This window comes from Anas platyrhynchos, chromosome 15 (genome assembly GCF_047663525.1).
Source record: "Anas platyrhynchos isolate ZD024472 breed Pekin duck chromosome 15, IASCAAS_PekinDuck_T2T, whole genome shotgun sequence".
Classification (NCBI taxonomy): Eukaryota; Metazoa; Chordata; class Aves; order Anseriformes; family Anatidae; genus Anas; species Anas platyrhynchos.
The window spans coordinates 2,757,159-2,773,594 of record NC_092601.1 but is presented as its reverse complement, the minus strand read 5'-3'; the positions used below and the strand labels follow the sequence as shown (position 1 = coordinate 2,773,594).

The window sequence follows — 16,436 nt, the reverse complement described above, 5'->3', positions numbered from 1 at the left end:
TAGCTCCAGAGAGCAGAAACATTGAGGCAGCAGTGAGCAAACTCAGCCCTGTCAGTAGCAACCTAGTCTTAGGTGCAAACGTCCATACAGGTAAGGTGGATTTTATCCACCCATGAAAAACGTCAGTGCTGATTTTTCCTCAAAGGCTGAAAGGGAACACCCTCCCACCTCCAGTCTGCTCTGCTTAGGAACAAAGCGGGGTGCTGTCTGCTCTTTAAGTCTGCTCTCCACTTCCACGTTGATGCTAGCAAATATTCTGAGGAGAAATGCAGGTTCTCTATCTTCCTCCCCTGGTACTGTTTAAAAGGACTTCTCCATCCATCTTGTATGTAAGGGTGTATAAGCATGTATAAGAATAAAAACACAGAACCATACTCTATAAACTGAAGTCCTTTCTTAATGTCCTGTTGTCTAGTGCTTCTCTCTTCCGACACATTGGACATGTTATCCTGAACATCCACTTTTTGGATATGCAACTCCTCAAAAAGGAAAGAAGAAAAACGGCTGTTAGCATGCAGCAGTTGGCATGTGGGCCCCAAGGACCCAATCTCACAGCAACAGCAAGTTGATCACGCACTGGCAGCACCGTGCCTGCAGAAAACACCAAGTATGCAGAGCCCCAAAAGCAACACTCTCTCTGCCAGCACCTGCTTCTCCTGAAAACCCCTCTCCAACTTCTATTTAGCACTGCTTTTCTGCTTATTTACTCAAGATGATACAGTCATGCTAGTGAAACCAAACCAAACCGCACGCACAGCTCGCATGCACTGCTGCTGAACCAAGCTGATGGGGAATGTTTCCACCTTGTGCCCCTTAATAGCTTTACACTTGCTTTATTTGTTGAAGTGGAAATAAACTCAAGAGCCCAGTATATTTATTAATAAAACCCAAGCTGGTCAGAAAACTACTATAACATCTAATTCGAGTCTCTCATCGCCAGCCAAGCACCAAGGTGTACTCAGAAACCACACAAACGGGCACCAGCGGCCAACAGCTGCCAGTCTACTGAAACCTGCACCAGCAGCACAGAGCTCTGGCTTCATCTCAAAAGCCAAACTGGGTCAATTCCACATTGTCAACTTCACAATCCCAGTCAACTAGTCTGAGTCATTGATTTTTTCCCCCCCATGTCTTTCATTTAATGCATTTATAACTATTCAAGTTAAACAGGCTAAAATGGTTGGTATAACCTCAACATAAGGCTACTTGGAGTATCATTTCATGGTTGCCTACAGTTGTCCCTAATCGCAATGTAAAAATACAATGTATTTATTTTAAACAAAAAGATCATCAGGGCCAGGTTTTATTCTGGAAATCCAGAATTCTGGAAAAAAAAATAGCTTGAAAAAAAAGCTAATTTGCTTCACAAAAACATGTGATGTAGGAATTTACAGTAAACAATACTAAACTATAAATACTAAGCTACATGCAGCACGCTTCTGTTAGTCTTGAAACTAAGCTAAAACCACCAAAAAAATGCATTTTGCGTTGGGTTGCCATGTCACATTTTGTGTTACCAACTCATATCAATGATGAAGGAATGAAAAAGTAAAACATCAAAACAACCCCCAGCTAACTCAACAAATTCCCAACCAAGACCAGCAATCTGCCAGTAAGACACCTTACTTTGCCTGACTGATCTAGAATAATAACGTTTACAAACATTTCTCAAGGATTTTAAACAAACATATGAGAGCTCTCAAGAGTCTGTCCCATGACAACACATACCTAAAACCACCATTAAAAAAAAAAAAAAGAGGGATTTTCTTAAGGTCACTGAGCAAATTAACGGAAGCACTGCAAGGGCTCCATTTCACCCAGCTTCCCACTGCGTCCTCTACCACCAGCAAGTTAAAATTCATAAATAAAAAGTCAGTCTCTGCAGATAACTAGCAGCTACAACAGTTCATGGACATGAATTGTTCAGATATTGCTTGTTTTGACATACAAATAACACTCAGTAATCTATTCCCAAGAGTGGAAATAACCATCAACGCTTTTGTAACTGTTTTTCACATTATTTCATGCATCCTTTTTTCTTTATCAGGTTATTAATACATACCACTTCTGCCATATATACAAAGGACGTTTATTATGAGAAATGTTTTACTGGCTAACAATAGCATATCTATGAAGAAATATAAATATAAATGCCAAAAGGAAATTTATTGGCCATTTGAATACTTTATTTACTCACCCATGGTTTAGCACTGAGAATTCAAACAAGGCTAACAAGACTCAGAAACCCTCATGCTAACCAAACAAGCAGCAGCATCAGCATACACTTATCCACAAAAATAAGGAAGCTAAATAAAGCATTTTTTCTCCCTGAATTAACAACTGATAAGGTTGTTAATAAGGTTGTGTTACTTTGTCAACACAAGTCTCTTGTATATGTTAAGATCCGGGCAAGCATAAAATTAGCTTTGCTCTACTAATTCTAATCAACCTCAACACTCCACCAACTTGCAAAGTGGTGAAGTCCGGCATAGTAACAACTGCATTTATTTACCACCTGTAGCAAAAAATATTAAAGAATAACTCACATATTGATGCTGGAATTTCTCCGTAACAATAAAGTTAATGGAACTGTTACAAATTTGCATCACAGATAAAAGAATGCCAGCAAGTGACGAACATATAAGAGTGGCATAATTTATTATTCAAAGGAGTTTTCTGTTTCTTCCTCCTAACTCATCTGTATCCATAAGACATTCAGGTAAAAATTATCCTTCTGTAGTATACTTGGGCAGTCACTTTATCCCAATATTTGATTTTGCAGCGGATTTAAAGTTGTCTCACATAATGCCTCCAACAGTATCTCTCCCATCCGAATTATTCTTACATCCTCTTGTGCAACCAGAAACACATCAGCCTCGGTTATACACAGCAAATAATGGTGCCTTGACTTTCAGTCATCCATTCACTTTCAAAATACAGAAAAATCACCTGTAACAGCTCTTCTCCTTCATCTGAAGGGACAGAATTTAAAACAAATATGCATATGTATATATATATTTTTCAAAGTTAAAATGCTGCCCTGTTTCTTGTAACTACTATTAGAAAAACACAGCCCATATGGTGGCTTTACGCTGTGTACAAGCCATTGACAGAGACAAGCTACAGGAGAGACGTAGTGTGGGATGTTAAAAAAAACAAACAAACAAACAAAAAAAAACAACACTAATGTACCAGTAATTAAGATTATAGGCAGAACTGAGTGTTGCACGGAATGTTGTATTTCTTCAACTGCTGCTAGTGACCAATCCAAGCTCCATTTACTAAACCTAGGACAAAAAAAAACATCTGCCTAAACCCAAAGAATCATAGAATCATAGAATATCCTGAGTTGGAAGGGACCCTTAAGGATCATCAAGTCCAACTCTTGACACCGCACAGGTCTACCCAAAAGTTCAGACCATGTGACTAAGTGCACAGTCCAATCTCTTCTTAAATTCAGTCAGGCTCGGTGCAGTGACCACTTCCCTAAGAACAATTATCACTGTTAAATCTTTATCACAGGCTTCATCTCAATCACATTACACAGAGACAAAGTGACAGAAAATACAGTGCCAGCAGTCAATGTCACCTTTTCAGACAGACACCAGCCCAGTTACACAAACAGGAGATATGGAGGAAAACACGTTTGTGCCAGCTCTGGCAGACAGGAAAACCAACATGTCTGTATTGTACAAAGCCATTCACACCTCTTACTGGTTCTTTGCTTTCCTTCCAGCAGGACAATTTTCTTGTTTTCTAAACTTTGTCACTTCTGCAGCATTCAGGTAAGTTTTAAAGGACGTTCTCAACATATAGGATGTGCCTGGGCTAATTCTTTAGGCACTGAGGATTTGAATATAATCAATGCTACAATCAGTGCTAGATCATCTTGTACTGTAAAATTTATCTTTAAAAGCAAATTAATCAATTCACAGAGAATTCAGTGTTTCTACAGAAGGAAGGCAGGCTCTGGGCATTGTGAAGGGGAAGGTCACAGTGCCCAGCCTTTGCTAAATCTCAAGTCACCAGTTAAGCAATCACCACCAGTTAAGGTCCAACACGGTGCTTTACAAAGATCCTAACATCAAGAGATTGAACAGGAACAGTAAAGCCCGTGAGCGGGCATTATGAAGAACAGAAATGATCGCACTGGAGACAAACCCAGGGGATGGCCAACCAACCTGCTGTGCCCAGGAGTTCCCCCAGTTGGGAGCTCGGTTCCAAAGGGCAGTGAGCTGGAGAGGATGGAGCCTCCCTCCTACCGCATCCAGCTGTGTGGACAACTCATTGACAGGCAAACAGGGCACAGAGCATTCCCTCTGTTCTTAACGCCCAACATTACTTGGGGACCAGAACTACTACGCAGGGTGTCAGTGGCCAAATAATTGTTACAGTTCCTTCCTCTGTGTGCATGTATGTGAGCGTTGTTTTTTTAATAGATGTGGGTTTTTTTGTTTGTTTGTTTTTAAGATAATGGAAGCATATCCTCTTGCCATGCACCACTGAGTTCACTATTAATGCAATTACTGGGTTACAAGAATGTTAAATTAGATGTTTCCACAGTACAAACCACATTGAAAATTTCATTGTGATTGCTGCTGGTCTATCTGTACTGGACTCACTGTTACAGCTGAATTATAAACCTTGACAGGGTGCAGGTCTAATGAAAATCACACCGAGCTAAGACCCCCTTTTGTATTATAGCATCCACCTTCTGCCCCTTTATATGTCACAGGCAGGAAAGAAGTTATAAAAAGGCAACAGACTAAAAAAATTAACTCAGCCAAAAGTGAATCTATCATCTACACCTTCATACGTTAAAGCTTTATTCAGCAATCAGAAGTTGTCAAACCAGAAGTCTGGTTGTAAAATTAAAATGTTAACAGTTCACCACTGTTTACATATAGGAAAACCATACTCCTGAAGAAGAAAGTTGTATTCTGGGCCCAATGGTAAAGGGAATACTGCAAAGTGGACAGGGAAGACTGAAGGGCACACAAGTAACTGACTGAAAGGCAGCCAAGCCAGTACAGATCCCTTCCTCCCATGATAAGTTGAAGCCTGTTTCTGTCACTATGCCCAGCACCTCTGAGCAGGGCAGCGAGCGCAGCATGTTTGGGTGTTAGGATCTAAACAGAGCTGTAAATACACAACTCCACATCCGGGAGCACATACCGTACCCTACCTGCTTCCCAGAGAGTCAGAGACAAAACCACCTCAGCAAGGGCCAGGCTGGACATCGGGCACCTGCCCCAGGGAGATGAACACAGCCCAATGCAGGCTCCTCAAAGCCATCTCATCACTCATCCTGCTGCCCCGCTGTTTAACCAGGTCATTGCAGATCACAAAGCGCAGCCCTTTCCCGAGAGCCTGAACCGCTTAGCATTCTTGGGTTGGCAACACGATGAGGAAGGGGAAGCAGAGAGCTTGACACAAAGGGCTTTTAGAAGGATCTTCCTGGGGCAGCGCGGGCACAAATGAGCTCAGCGCCTCGGCCACGCACCGCTGGGCATTGCCCCGGGCAGATCAGGGTAACGGGCAGGGGGAGGGGAGGGAGCAGCGCAGAACACGCGGGTTTTGTTACTTCTGGGCTCCCACTCCGCAGGTACCAGAGCTGCACAGCCAGCTCCCACGTTGGAAGCACCCCTTGACACGCGGCTCGGCCTCGGGCTTGGTTTCTTCCTGCAGGAGCAGATTCAGCTCCAGCTGCACGGCACCGTCTCCGTACCGCGAACGGAGCAGAGCGCGCCGCAAGCTGAACCCCGACTCACCCCACGTTACTCACACGGGCACCTCCCTGCACCCCCACACCCGGTACCCCAACGGCAACGCCCGCCCGCCGTGCCCACAGCTCGCTGCACCTTCCCGAGCCGCGGGAGCTCCGGGGGCGAACAAAGGAGCCGCATAAGGCCGCCTCACCCGCCCCCCCATCGGCGGCCGGGGCCGCGCGTCACGCTCCGCGCACAAATCGCGCCGAGCACCGGACCCAGCCCGGGACCCGGGCAGCCGCAGCGCCTCCTCGGGCCGGGACGCGCGGGCACCAGGCCCAACCCCACCGAGCAGCTGGGCCCCGCGGGGCTGCCTCCGCCCCCTACAGCCTGCCCGCGCCCCGCTAACCCCGCGGGCCCAGCGTCCCCCGCTCTCCCACGGGCGCACCGGGCCCGGCACCCCCCCGCCACATTTGTTACCAGCGGACGAGGAGCCAAGCGTCGAAGCCCATCCCGTGCCGCCCCCCAGACCCTACCTGTGGCTGTGGCTGCGACTGCCCGCGGCCCCCACGGCGGCGACAACGACGGCTCCGCCTCCCGCGGCTGCGGCTCCGCCTCCCCCGGTCTGGCCCGGCCCCACCGCGCGCGCGCGCGCGCGCCCCCTGCCGCCCGGAGGCCGCCGATTGGCCGCAGCGCCCAGCACCGCCCGCTCCCCCATTGGCTCGTCGCTCTTGTTTGTGAAACTCGCCCTCCTGATTGGTGACGGCGCGGGGGGGCTTTGGCGCTGATTGACTGGGTTCCTGGAAGCCCCGCCTCTTTTTTTTGCCGCTGCGCGCAGCTCGCCCTACCGCCAGGGCCCGCCGGGGAGGGTGGGTGGCGCCTAGTCGGCTCTCCCGGAAGCAGCGTGACGTAGCAGCCTGCCCGCGGCGCCTCCCGGGAGTGCTGGCCGACGGTGACGTCACCCCCCTTCTGCGCGCTCCTTCTACGCATGCTCGGGGCGGGGGCGCCTGAGGGAACCGTGGGGGAGGCCTGAGGGGAGGAGCGAAAGGTGAAGGGCGGCGTGAGGGTGCGGTCCGTGTTTATGGAAACTTTCTTTTTTTTTTTTTTTTTTTTTTTTCTCCGAATAATAAAATCCGAGTAAACCGAACCGTTGCATTGTCGTTACTCGCGAGCACTCACCGCCTCTGCCTTGGGATCTGACGGTGGGCCGGGGCTCCGTGTGTGCGTCCCGGTACCGGGAGGTTGCGCGGGCCCCTTGCCGGGGCGGCCCCGCTAACACCGGGTGTTGGAGGGCGCCCCGGTGCCGGCACGTGTCCGTGCAGTAGAGCCCTGCAGAGCAAAACGTCCCGGGCCTTCGCCTAGTGCACCGGGAAGTGGTGTCTCGGGCGCAGTCAGGCCCCTGGCAGATGCCTTCGGCTCGGCAGCATTAATCAGCTCTGATCTAATTACTGCTGAAAGGCCGAGCATAAATTGCTGAGCGTGGCTTTGAGGCCTTTCTAAGCCGCGGTAGTTGAATTGCCTCCGGATAACCTGGCTGATGTGAGCTTGTGATTCAAGGTTAACCTGATGCAAGGTTGCAATTCCTTTAACTAAGTGTGAGAATTTAATTGCAGCAGTTTGCCATGAAAGAGTTAAGCATATAAGATTAAGTTTAAAAGTCCTCTAAAACTGAATGAAAAATCGGGTTGTTGCTCACTGCAGAAACTAAAGGAAGGTGAGAGGGGGAAAAAAAGCATGCCCAGGACAATGGTTGTACTCATGGATAATAAACCATGAGCTGGACCATGAAAATGGTGAAAGAAGGCTTAGCCGATTCCACATTATAACTGTATGAACACTGAGCAGCTTTAAGCAAGCAATACAATCGTTCTCATCCAGAACAACAAACCGAAGATCAGGTAAAATCTTTCAGCTGATAGAAGCATGTTAAAAATATTGGTCCTAGTTGTTAATGCTTTCTATGTATGGGTATTGCATAAATCATGTTGTACACATCACTCACTGGTAAAAGATGCCTTGCTGAGAATTTCACCCATGGGCTGACCAATTTGGGAGAGTTTCAGGTGTAGGATGTGATTAAGGAGACATTGGGGAGGCAAGGACAATATTAAGGAGGTATTGGGGAGACATTGGGGAGGCAAGGACAATCCCCAGACACGGACTGTATATCTCGAAACAAGACACTGGAACTCATGATAAGGAAGCGGCAGACGGACAGAGGAACAAATGTAAGGACTATAAATCTCAAAACTGGACATTGGAATTCATTATAAAGATACAACAAACGGAAGAATTAGCAACTACCAGCTCTTGCAATTAAGAAACCTGCCAACTCAGCAGATTCCTGGCCAAAGGTGAAAAGTACACTGTGAGGAAGACTCGGGGTCTTCCTCCCAAAGACCCCTGCCCACAATTCTTGGGAGGCTCTACGCAGGCGCAAGGTGCCAAAAGGCTAATTAGCATGAGAAGCTAGGGAAGGCGGGGATAGGTAATGCATATGTATAGGCGCTTGTAGAATATTGATAGATTGATTGTATAAATTCAAGACTGCTTTCCACTTTGGGTATGCACGATAGGTGGAGAGATCCCCCGTGCATCCAGCGCTGCAATAAAGAATATACCACTTAAGGAAATTTCGGCTTCGATCTTTGAATCAGATGGACTGCAGAAGTGAGCCTGAAAATTGTGGGATGATGTTAAAGTACAGAAAACGCTGTAAGAACACCCTATGTATCAAACACTTAGGAAGCAAAACAGATTTTATGCTAGAATTATTATGTTGTTGAACAAGCTACATTATTTATTTATTTATTAAAAACAAATTGTACCCTATAAGCAGCTCCAGCAACACAGCAGTGGCACTCTGTGAGAGTGGGAGCTTTGGAGTCGTGTTTTCGTGTTATGTACCGGATGTGCAAAATATCAGGAGAATGTGGCAAGGCATTGACGCAAAACCAAGCTTTTGAGGAAATAATATATTTTGCTTTTATATAAATTGGAAGTAGATAACAATTATTTTAATTTGTTTAAATTAATTTTATGGTATAGTAACTCAGAGGAACAGAATAGTAGTTACACTTCAACCATCTTGAACTGACTTATTGTCACAGGTTAACAAGTGATAATTACTCCTGTTACATAACCTGATTATCTTTCACTTTAAAATACTCTTTGTGGAAGCCTACATAAACTTACCAGCCTAATTATTTTTTGACAATTTCAACTGCTTATGTAGTTATACTGACATGTAAGGGGAACCTGGTTATTGTTGCTTATGAGAGAATTATTCCAGGAGAGAGAGAGATTAAATACCCTTTAAAAGGAATTTGGAAACACTGCATTTCTGTATCAAGAAGGAAAGACCCTTGTACCTTGCTAGAACATCACTGGAGTTGCTTTCTTGGAGAATTAATCTTTTGTCATCTTAAAACCTGTTAAAAGAGATGTTTCATCGCTATACGTACTGATGATTTTGAACAAACAATCTAGGTTAATTATTTGACAAAGAGGAAAAACTCAATGTAGCTGGAAGTTGTAGAGCTTTTTTGCACTTTGGAGAAAATTGTTATTCTTTGATTGTTCCTAACCACTGTAGTAGAATTGTTACTCAGAAGTGCATATTTTAGTTGCTTTTATAAGACTGACCGAGAACCAATCTACAGACTGAAAAACGTGTAATTGTAGATTTTTTAGTAGTAGTTAGTAGACCAGAAGAACACACATACTCCCCTTTTCACCACTTTAATACAAGTAGATATGTTCCTTTTCACTAATCTAAGTTATAACTTGTAATGTTATAATAACCTAACATCTATGATTGAGTAGTTCCCTTTCCAGTTTAAGTGATATTTTGAGCTAATAAAGAGTTGGGACTTAGTAGAAATTAAGTCATTTATGCAGCTGACTACCAGAAGTATGGTCAGATTTTCTTAGTATTTTTTCCCCAATAAACTTATAAAACAAACCAGGCAAAGGGACTTCCCTTGAAATCCACAAATTATTTTCTGAGAGGAAACAAAAGAACAGTCTTATTTTTATAATTCAGATGTTAAAAAGTAAATTGCTCTGGAGCCCATCTTTGCGTTCACTAATCAGGAGAGTTACATAGCTATGAATAGCAGCATCAGATGATTGGAAGACAAGTAACTAGTTTTTTCAGTGCATTGCATTTTCTGCAGCATCTTAAGTCCTTATCATTGAACATTTTCTGACATTAGGATTTCAGTTCATAGAAATTTCTAATGTAAATAAGTTATTTATGTGTAGAGATAATTCCAGGAAATGTATTCCCTTAAACTATTTTGGTTTTGTCGTTTTGAAAGAGGCCTTGATTTTCTTTTCCAGACACAGAATTCCATCATACATATGCACAGTGACATTGTGCTCTTTCCATAAGCAGTGGTTTGCAAATATATGGCTATTCCATTTCCACATGTATTTTGGGAAGAAAAAGAAATTTCCTGAATAATTAAAACAGGAAATTTCAAAAAAGTTTTTTAAAAAAAACTTTTTTTTTTTTTAACATCTGTACAAATAGCCAGTTTGGGTCAGGCATAAATATGTGTTTTAGCAACTATGAAAGGAAGTATTCACCAAAAAAAAAAAAAAAAGTATACATAAATTCTATAAATAATTCTTCAAGGTAGAGCTCAACATAAAAAAACAGGATGAAATACAGGATTCCTTCTGTGAAAGGCATGCTCAGAAGTGTTGGCCTGAATTACTCAGATTGTAACAGTTAAGCCATATTAAATCTTTATGAGTAGACGAACCTTAAAAATAATGTCCTTTATTTTAAATAATCAGGTTAATGTAATCCATTCTATAAGTCAATTTGCAGTTGGTATTTTTTATACCTGTTTTTTTGTTTGTTTGTTTGTTGTTTGTTTTTTTTTGGGGGGGGGATATCTTGATGTTTTCCTTAGGATACACAGAAATGAGTGAGAAGTGCTTTGAGCAAAATAGGAAGACCTAGTGCACATTCTTGTAGCTGGCCAGCATATGGAGGAGGACTCCCACCTAAGGTATTGCAAATATTAGGTTTTTATTTATTTATTGGTATTAATGAATACCAATGAACTAATGAATCCTTTATACCCCCATGGACAAATACTGAGTATGGCATGCAAGTCATACTCTGTGGCATTTTATCTGTTCTGTCATGTGCATGCCACGCTGTTGAATAACCTAACTGACTGCATTACTGACACAGCAAGATCTTTTCCTTTACAAATGATGATGATATAGTATATTGTCACTTCCCACAGTTACTGGTGAGAATACAGGCTTGACCCCTGAAAATAAGATGAATTTTTAAGTTAAGTCACATGAGAGCAGAATATTCTGTACTAGACAATACTTAACTAATCTCTGTAGAAATAAAAAGGTTTTGGTGTTTGTGTGTGTGTTTTAACTTTCTTGTTTATTCTTTCTTAAAACATTTATATATCCTTATTCAGTTACTCTTAGACTTGAGCTAAACAGCATAACAAGATCTTCCTACACAAACGTTATGTTGCCAAGTTGTGCTTATGACTCTCTCTGTAACCACGAATAATTACTTACTGTATGCAAAAAGTAAAGGAATTGATAATACCCTAACAGAGAAATGATTTCTGCTATCACTGAGCGGCTCTGGGTGGCAGAGGGGCAGCTGAGTATTTGAAGAACAGCAAGTGAAACTGCAAATTTTGTTATATGAGCCTGATGTTAGTTGTGAACGTTTTTTATTTTCTTAGGAAAATAAATAGCAATTTTTAATTAATTTAAAACTCCTTGCTGAGTAGAACATTTAGAATGTTTAAGCAAGCAAAACATATACATTTTTTTTGTGTCTAGGAATTAAAGTAGAAATCCTTGTCATATTTTACATTAAACTGAAGTATTAGTATGCAGCGGAGAGTATCCCATGTTAGTTTCAGTGTCTCAATGTTAATCTGCAGCAGAATTAAAAACTAATAAACAGTCACTCTGTAGCAGTATACAGCTTTTACTGAGCCTAAGGAGAAGGGATTGCCTGCTCCTGCAGCATTGTGAGGACCAATTGACCAGCAGAGGGCACAAGTCCCACTCCAGGGTTCCTAGGGTGCTGGTATCTACAAACCGATGTCAGGTGTCATAAGCAGAGCTAGAACGAAAGGAATTCCTGCAGGTTGAAAGGTTCAGAATTAGAAATGACTTCTTGAATTAAGAAAACCCAACAACTTCAGTGTAATATTATAGCATGCAGAAGACCCCTGTCTTGCACAAGGCTAGCTGACATTAATACCAGCCACCACCGTGAGCATTAGCTGGAGGCCTCCAACCAGCCCATGACAATAATCTTGAGTGAAACATGCTGCAGCACGACAAAGGTGTGGATGGCGGGTCTAATGAGGGTAAGAAGAAGAAGGGTAACCCTTTGCCTGGATGGGTGATCAGCTAGAGGTCTTCTTTTAGCCAGGAAAGAAAGAGTGCCAGTCCCTGCTTTTAAACTTTTCTGAGGAATAATAAGGATGATAACTGGTAGGTGTCTCCATAAATGAGAGGGAGATGGATTTAAGCTTTCTTTTTCCCTAGTTTGCTCCATAATGTACCTAAGGCTTACTCAGGCCTCTCTCTCTTTGCATGTTTGAAAACAATCAGAGTGTATCACCTCAGGCTGGCAGGGGAAGGAACAAGAAAAATAAGTGCTTGTCAGGGTATGCTACTACAGGTTAGACCATTTCCTGATGTTGTCACACATTTCAACAGGAAGAGTGACAAAACTGGAACCACATCAAGCCATACCTGAAAGTCGCTTGAGATGAATGAGCAACTACTCAAAAGCATGCTGTCCTGAAAATGCATTGGTTGAATTTTTATTTTTTACATCATTATATCATTATAGTCAAGGTTCTTAGCTAAGATATCCTTCCTAAATGTTAGTTGTCCAGAGTATGGAAAAACAAACAAACTAGAAAATTTAAATGCCACACGGTTTTGAAAACGTGATTTAAAATGATTTAAAAATGAAAGGGAATATGCAGGGCATTTTGTATTAATTCATACCAGAAATACTAAAGAGGAAATAAATTTGAGACTCTGAAACAAACAGTTCTGCTCTATAGGGTCTCAGTAGTTTAACTTAAGTTTTCCTGTTTACTGAGCCTTAATGCTGCATGCACTCAAGACTTTTAAATCTTTTGAGGTGCTTTACCATTTTCATAAGGGACTTGCAAACTCACAAACTCTCTTCTGATCACGAAAAATGTATCTGTCTGGACATAAAGGCTATATTCCAATAGGAATAATATATATATTGTTTCAATTCTTGGTTTAATAATAACTGATCTATTCTAGCTGGTTACAGAATTTTGACCAGGGTTGGGAAAAGTCAGGAGTTGGGACAGTTCTGTGGGCAGTTCTCACAGCACCTCTCCATGTCCAGGGATTTAAGGACAATCACTGACGGTGCCTAATATATCTTGAAAAAGGATGTCTATATCTATTTATCTATATAGATATAGATATATATACATATAAAGGTACTTTAAGGATACAAGAAAAGCACATTATGAAGTTATTAATCTGTCAACTCTCTTCTTTCCGAGCAGCTTTAAAGTTTTCAATGTTTACATGTTTCATTACATTTTCAAAAAAAAAAACCCTACAATTTTTCTTATTATTTTTTTGTGGTTAAGAAGGTTTAAATGTAGCAATATATGCCCATTTAATTTATTGGATTATTTCATTATATTCCATTTTTTCTATACCGTTGTTTTATTCATTTCTACATTACAAACAGTCATTGGAGGTTAAACTGAGGAAAATACACACAATTTCTGGCCTGCTTGGTAATATGATATTTACATCACTGTTGTAACTGGCTAACTCATTATCATGAGCTTCAGCTGTTTACATCTGATCTTAATTTTATCATTTTCTTTAACTATGGCTGTGCTGATTAATAATGTAAGGCATGTAGATTACTTCCTTTGAGAGAAAGAGAACATCATTGCATCCGCTGTTAGCGTGAATCTATCTCAAGTTTAGATCTTGATGATCCTTATGGGTCCCTTCCAACTCGGGATATTCTATAAGTGTTTTATTTGAGGGGTAATACACATTCTAGCTGTACTTTGGAGCTACGTGTTTTTGTTAGATTCAGTATCTTGATTTCCACCTCCATGGTCCTGTCCTTATTTGCTTGGCTTTATACTTGGAAGTTAAGAAGAACATATGTTTAATCCTAGAGAATTCTAACATAACTGAAAAGACGGATTATGGCTAAAGTGAATTGATCTCTTTTTCTATCACAGCTTATATATGCAGTTTAAATCTGCCCATAAAGAAGATGGAGGAGGTGAAACCAGTGGTTTGTAATCTAACCCAGAGGTTAAGTTTGTTCAGGAAAGAACACAACCAGAACTGAAGAATACCTCCATCCACAGAGGGGGCCCTACCATAATAACAGATGACTACACAGCGACCCAAAGCACACCAAATAGTGGCAATCAATGGCTTACTTCTGAGCCAAACTAAAATGCTAGCATGGACACATACTTTACCAATTTGATCATTCCTGCTAAAAAACAATCCCTGTGAGTTTTGTAGGGCGCCTTTGCATAAACAAGCAGGGATCAGGACAGATTTTCTCTTTTTTACAGTAAGGTATCCTAATCACGAGCTCAACTGTTGCTGGCATGTCTTTCTGTCTATGAAAAAGAAAATCTCATTCTTCTCACAATTTCAACAGAAAGAGTAAAGGGAACAGTTGCTTAAAACCTCTTTAGGGCTGGCAATCAGATTATCCTTTTCATAGATGAGTTAAGTAGGATAAGTATCTTCAAAGACTCTAAACTGTCTCTCTCATATCCTGAAAGCTATTAACACATTGTAACTGTCTGCTCCCTGCAGGCTTAGGTCAAAGTGGCTAAATGCTACACCTCTCTGCCTCTCTTAATCATATCTACTTGGCAAAAACAGGGAGTCCCCCAACAGTACATTGGCTCTTGTGAATCCCTAACTTTGTCTTTTTACTTCAGAGGAAGCTCAGACCCTTCACACAGAGAACCAACCACCATAATGCCTAGTTATAGATATAAGCAGTTATTCATCAGCTGATCTTAGCTGTCAGTGTTACTCCAAAAGGTCAAGAAGTCATCCAAGACTCAGAATATAAGCACTAGTAAAAACAGCAAAGTATTCTCAAGCTGAGTATAACATATGTAAGGAATTCTTCAGTTTTGCCACTGACATATTTCAAGTCCTGAACAGTAGTGTTTACTTTTTGCTTTATGTCACTCCACCTCATGTTAGAGTACATTATTACAATGATTTTGCTTTTCATCATGTCACCTAAAACATAATGAAACAAAAGCTGCTTTGCAAAAGTAGCAATTATACACTAAAAAGCTGAATTTAAATACAAGTTTAAATAAGGAGGGGCCAGATTTGACTAGATTCTTTCAGAGAAAATACTTTTTAACAGAAAGCTTATTTCTGTTTTTATATTGCTGGGCATCAAGCTGATGAGATGTTTCTATTTTCCCCTTACCATCGTTACTGAAATACAGGGTTTAAAATACTGCTTTTCTAGAGTGAAGGAGAGAGAAAAAGTCTGTAAACTCTCACAAAACATGCACACACTTCCCAGATAAAATTTACTTGTAGGATTCACCCTTTATTCCTTCCTGGCAATTTTCATTTCAATTTTTGATCTTTCTTGAACAAAAAACATTAAAATACAAGAAGGATAAATATAGTAATTTCAAAAAAATGCAGAAATTACTAGCAAGAAGTGCTATGCATTGAAAGGACATAAACTGATACTAGAAAAATTTGGCAATGTGTAGATCAGCATCAGACACCAATACTCATTTTACTAAGTGTTCTGGCCAGCAACTGGAATGTTTAAGTGTCAAAACTAGATATTAGAAACTTGTATAATAATTTTCTTTCACCTCTTTCTTCTAGGGAGAAAAGATAGACTATTTGGTTCAACTAGAAAAAATGCAGAATACTTCATAACTGAAAGCCTATCAAAGAGAAATATTTAAAAACAGTATTTCAATTCTTGTTTGTTAAACTAGAAAGATTACCATTTTAAGGAACTCATATCCTCAAAGTAGAAAAGCATAAGAATGAATGCTGCCGTGGAACCCCTAGAGCTATTTTTTATTCAAATATATATCTTTTTATATAAAGATATAATATTTTCTTTAAAAATAATTTCATCCCTCAGTCCAGCATTTTGGTATTCAAGCCAGTACAGTTGTTTTTTTTTTCATCTGCTGCAAGCCATATCGTTAAGTGTATAGGTTATGCACACATTACTCCTAAATATACACAATTTCAGAAGTGAGAAGAGTCATATGAGAATTAACTGACATAATATATTTAATTTCAAAGTTCTCATTTTGCAGTACAGAAGAGAATCCAGGTGAATGGGCAGTGTACAGTGTCCATTAAAAATAATGGCCCTGATGGAGCAGCACAACCTCTGACAACAACATGAGTCCATCTAGAGACTGTGTGCCCAGCAAGGCAGGATATGAAGTCATAGAAGTTGCTTTCTCATACCTTTTTGCTAATCTTTTTTTTTCCTCATTTTTCTTGTACTCTTTTACTCTGTGGTAGGAACTCAAAAGAGGCTTTATAACCACATGTGCTTCCATGAAATTTGAGTTTATATGCTATAAGACCTAAACAAAACAAACACTAGATTTTTTTTATTTTTTTTTATTTTTTTCATTTAAGTGAAATGCT

General features: G+C 41.1%; 1 protein-coding gene and 1 long non-coding RNA gene across 5 annotated transcripts in view; both read right to left on the bottom strand.

Moving 5' to 3' along the window:
* Positions 1–6,441, bottom strand: part of ZC3H7A (zinc finger CCCH-type containing 7A) — a 28,647-nt gene extending 22,206 nt beyond the window's left edge. Inside the window, exons 1-2 of one of the 4 annotated variants that reach the window (XR_005269596.2) lie at positions 6,189–6,264; positions 376–479 (exon numbers count right to left, since the gene is read on the bottom strand). Coding sequence is in view for 3 of the 4 variants with exons in the window: in XM_038187122.2 (XP_038043050.1) it covers positions 6,245–6,426 (182 nt within the window). In the remaining variant the exon portion in view is untranslated. Of the gene's footprint in view, positions 1–375; positions 480–6,188 lie in introns of all 4 variants that reach the window. The other 3 variants (XM_038187123.2, XM_038187121.2, XM_038187122.2) reach the window with 3 other exon arrangements.
* Positions 6,442–8,753: 2,312 nt separating this feature from the next.
* The window catches only part of LOC139998753 (uncharacterized), a 19,561-nt gene continuing 11,878 nt past the window's right edge, over positions 8,754–16,436 (bottom strand). The window contains exon 4 of the long non-coding RNA XR_011803634.1: positions 8,754–11,853. This is a non-coding gene — a long non-coding RNA (uncharacterized lncRNA). The remainder of the gene's footprint in view (positions 11,854–16,436) is intronic.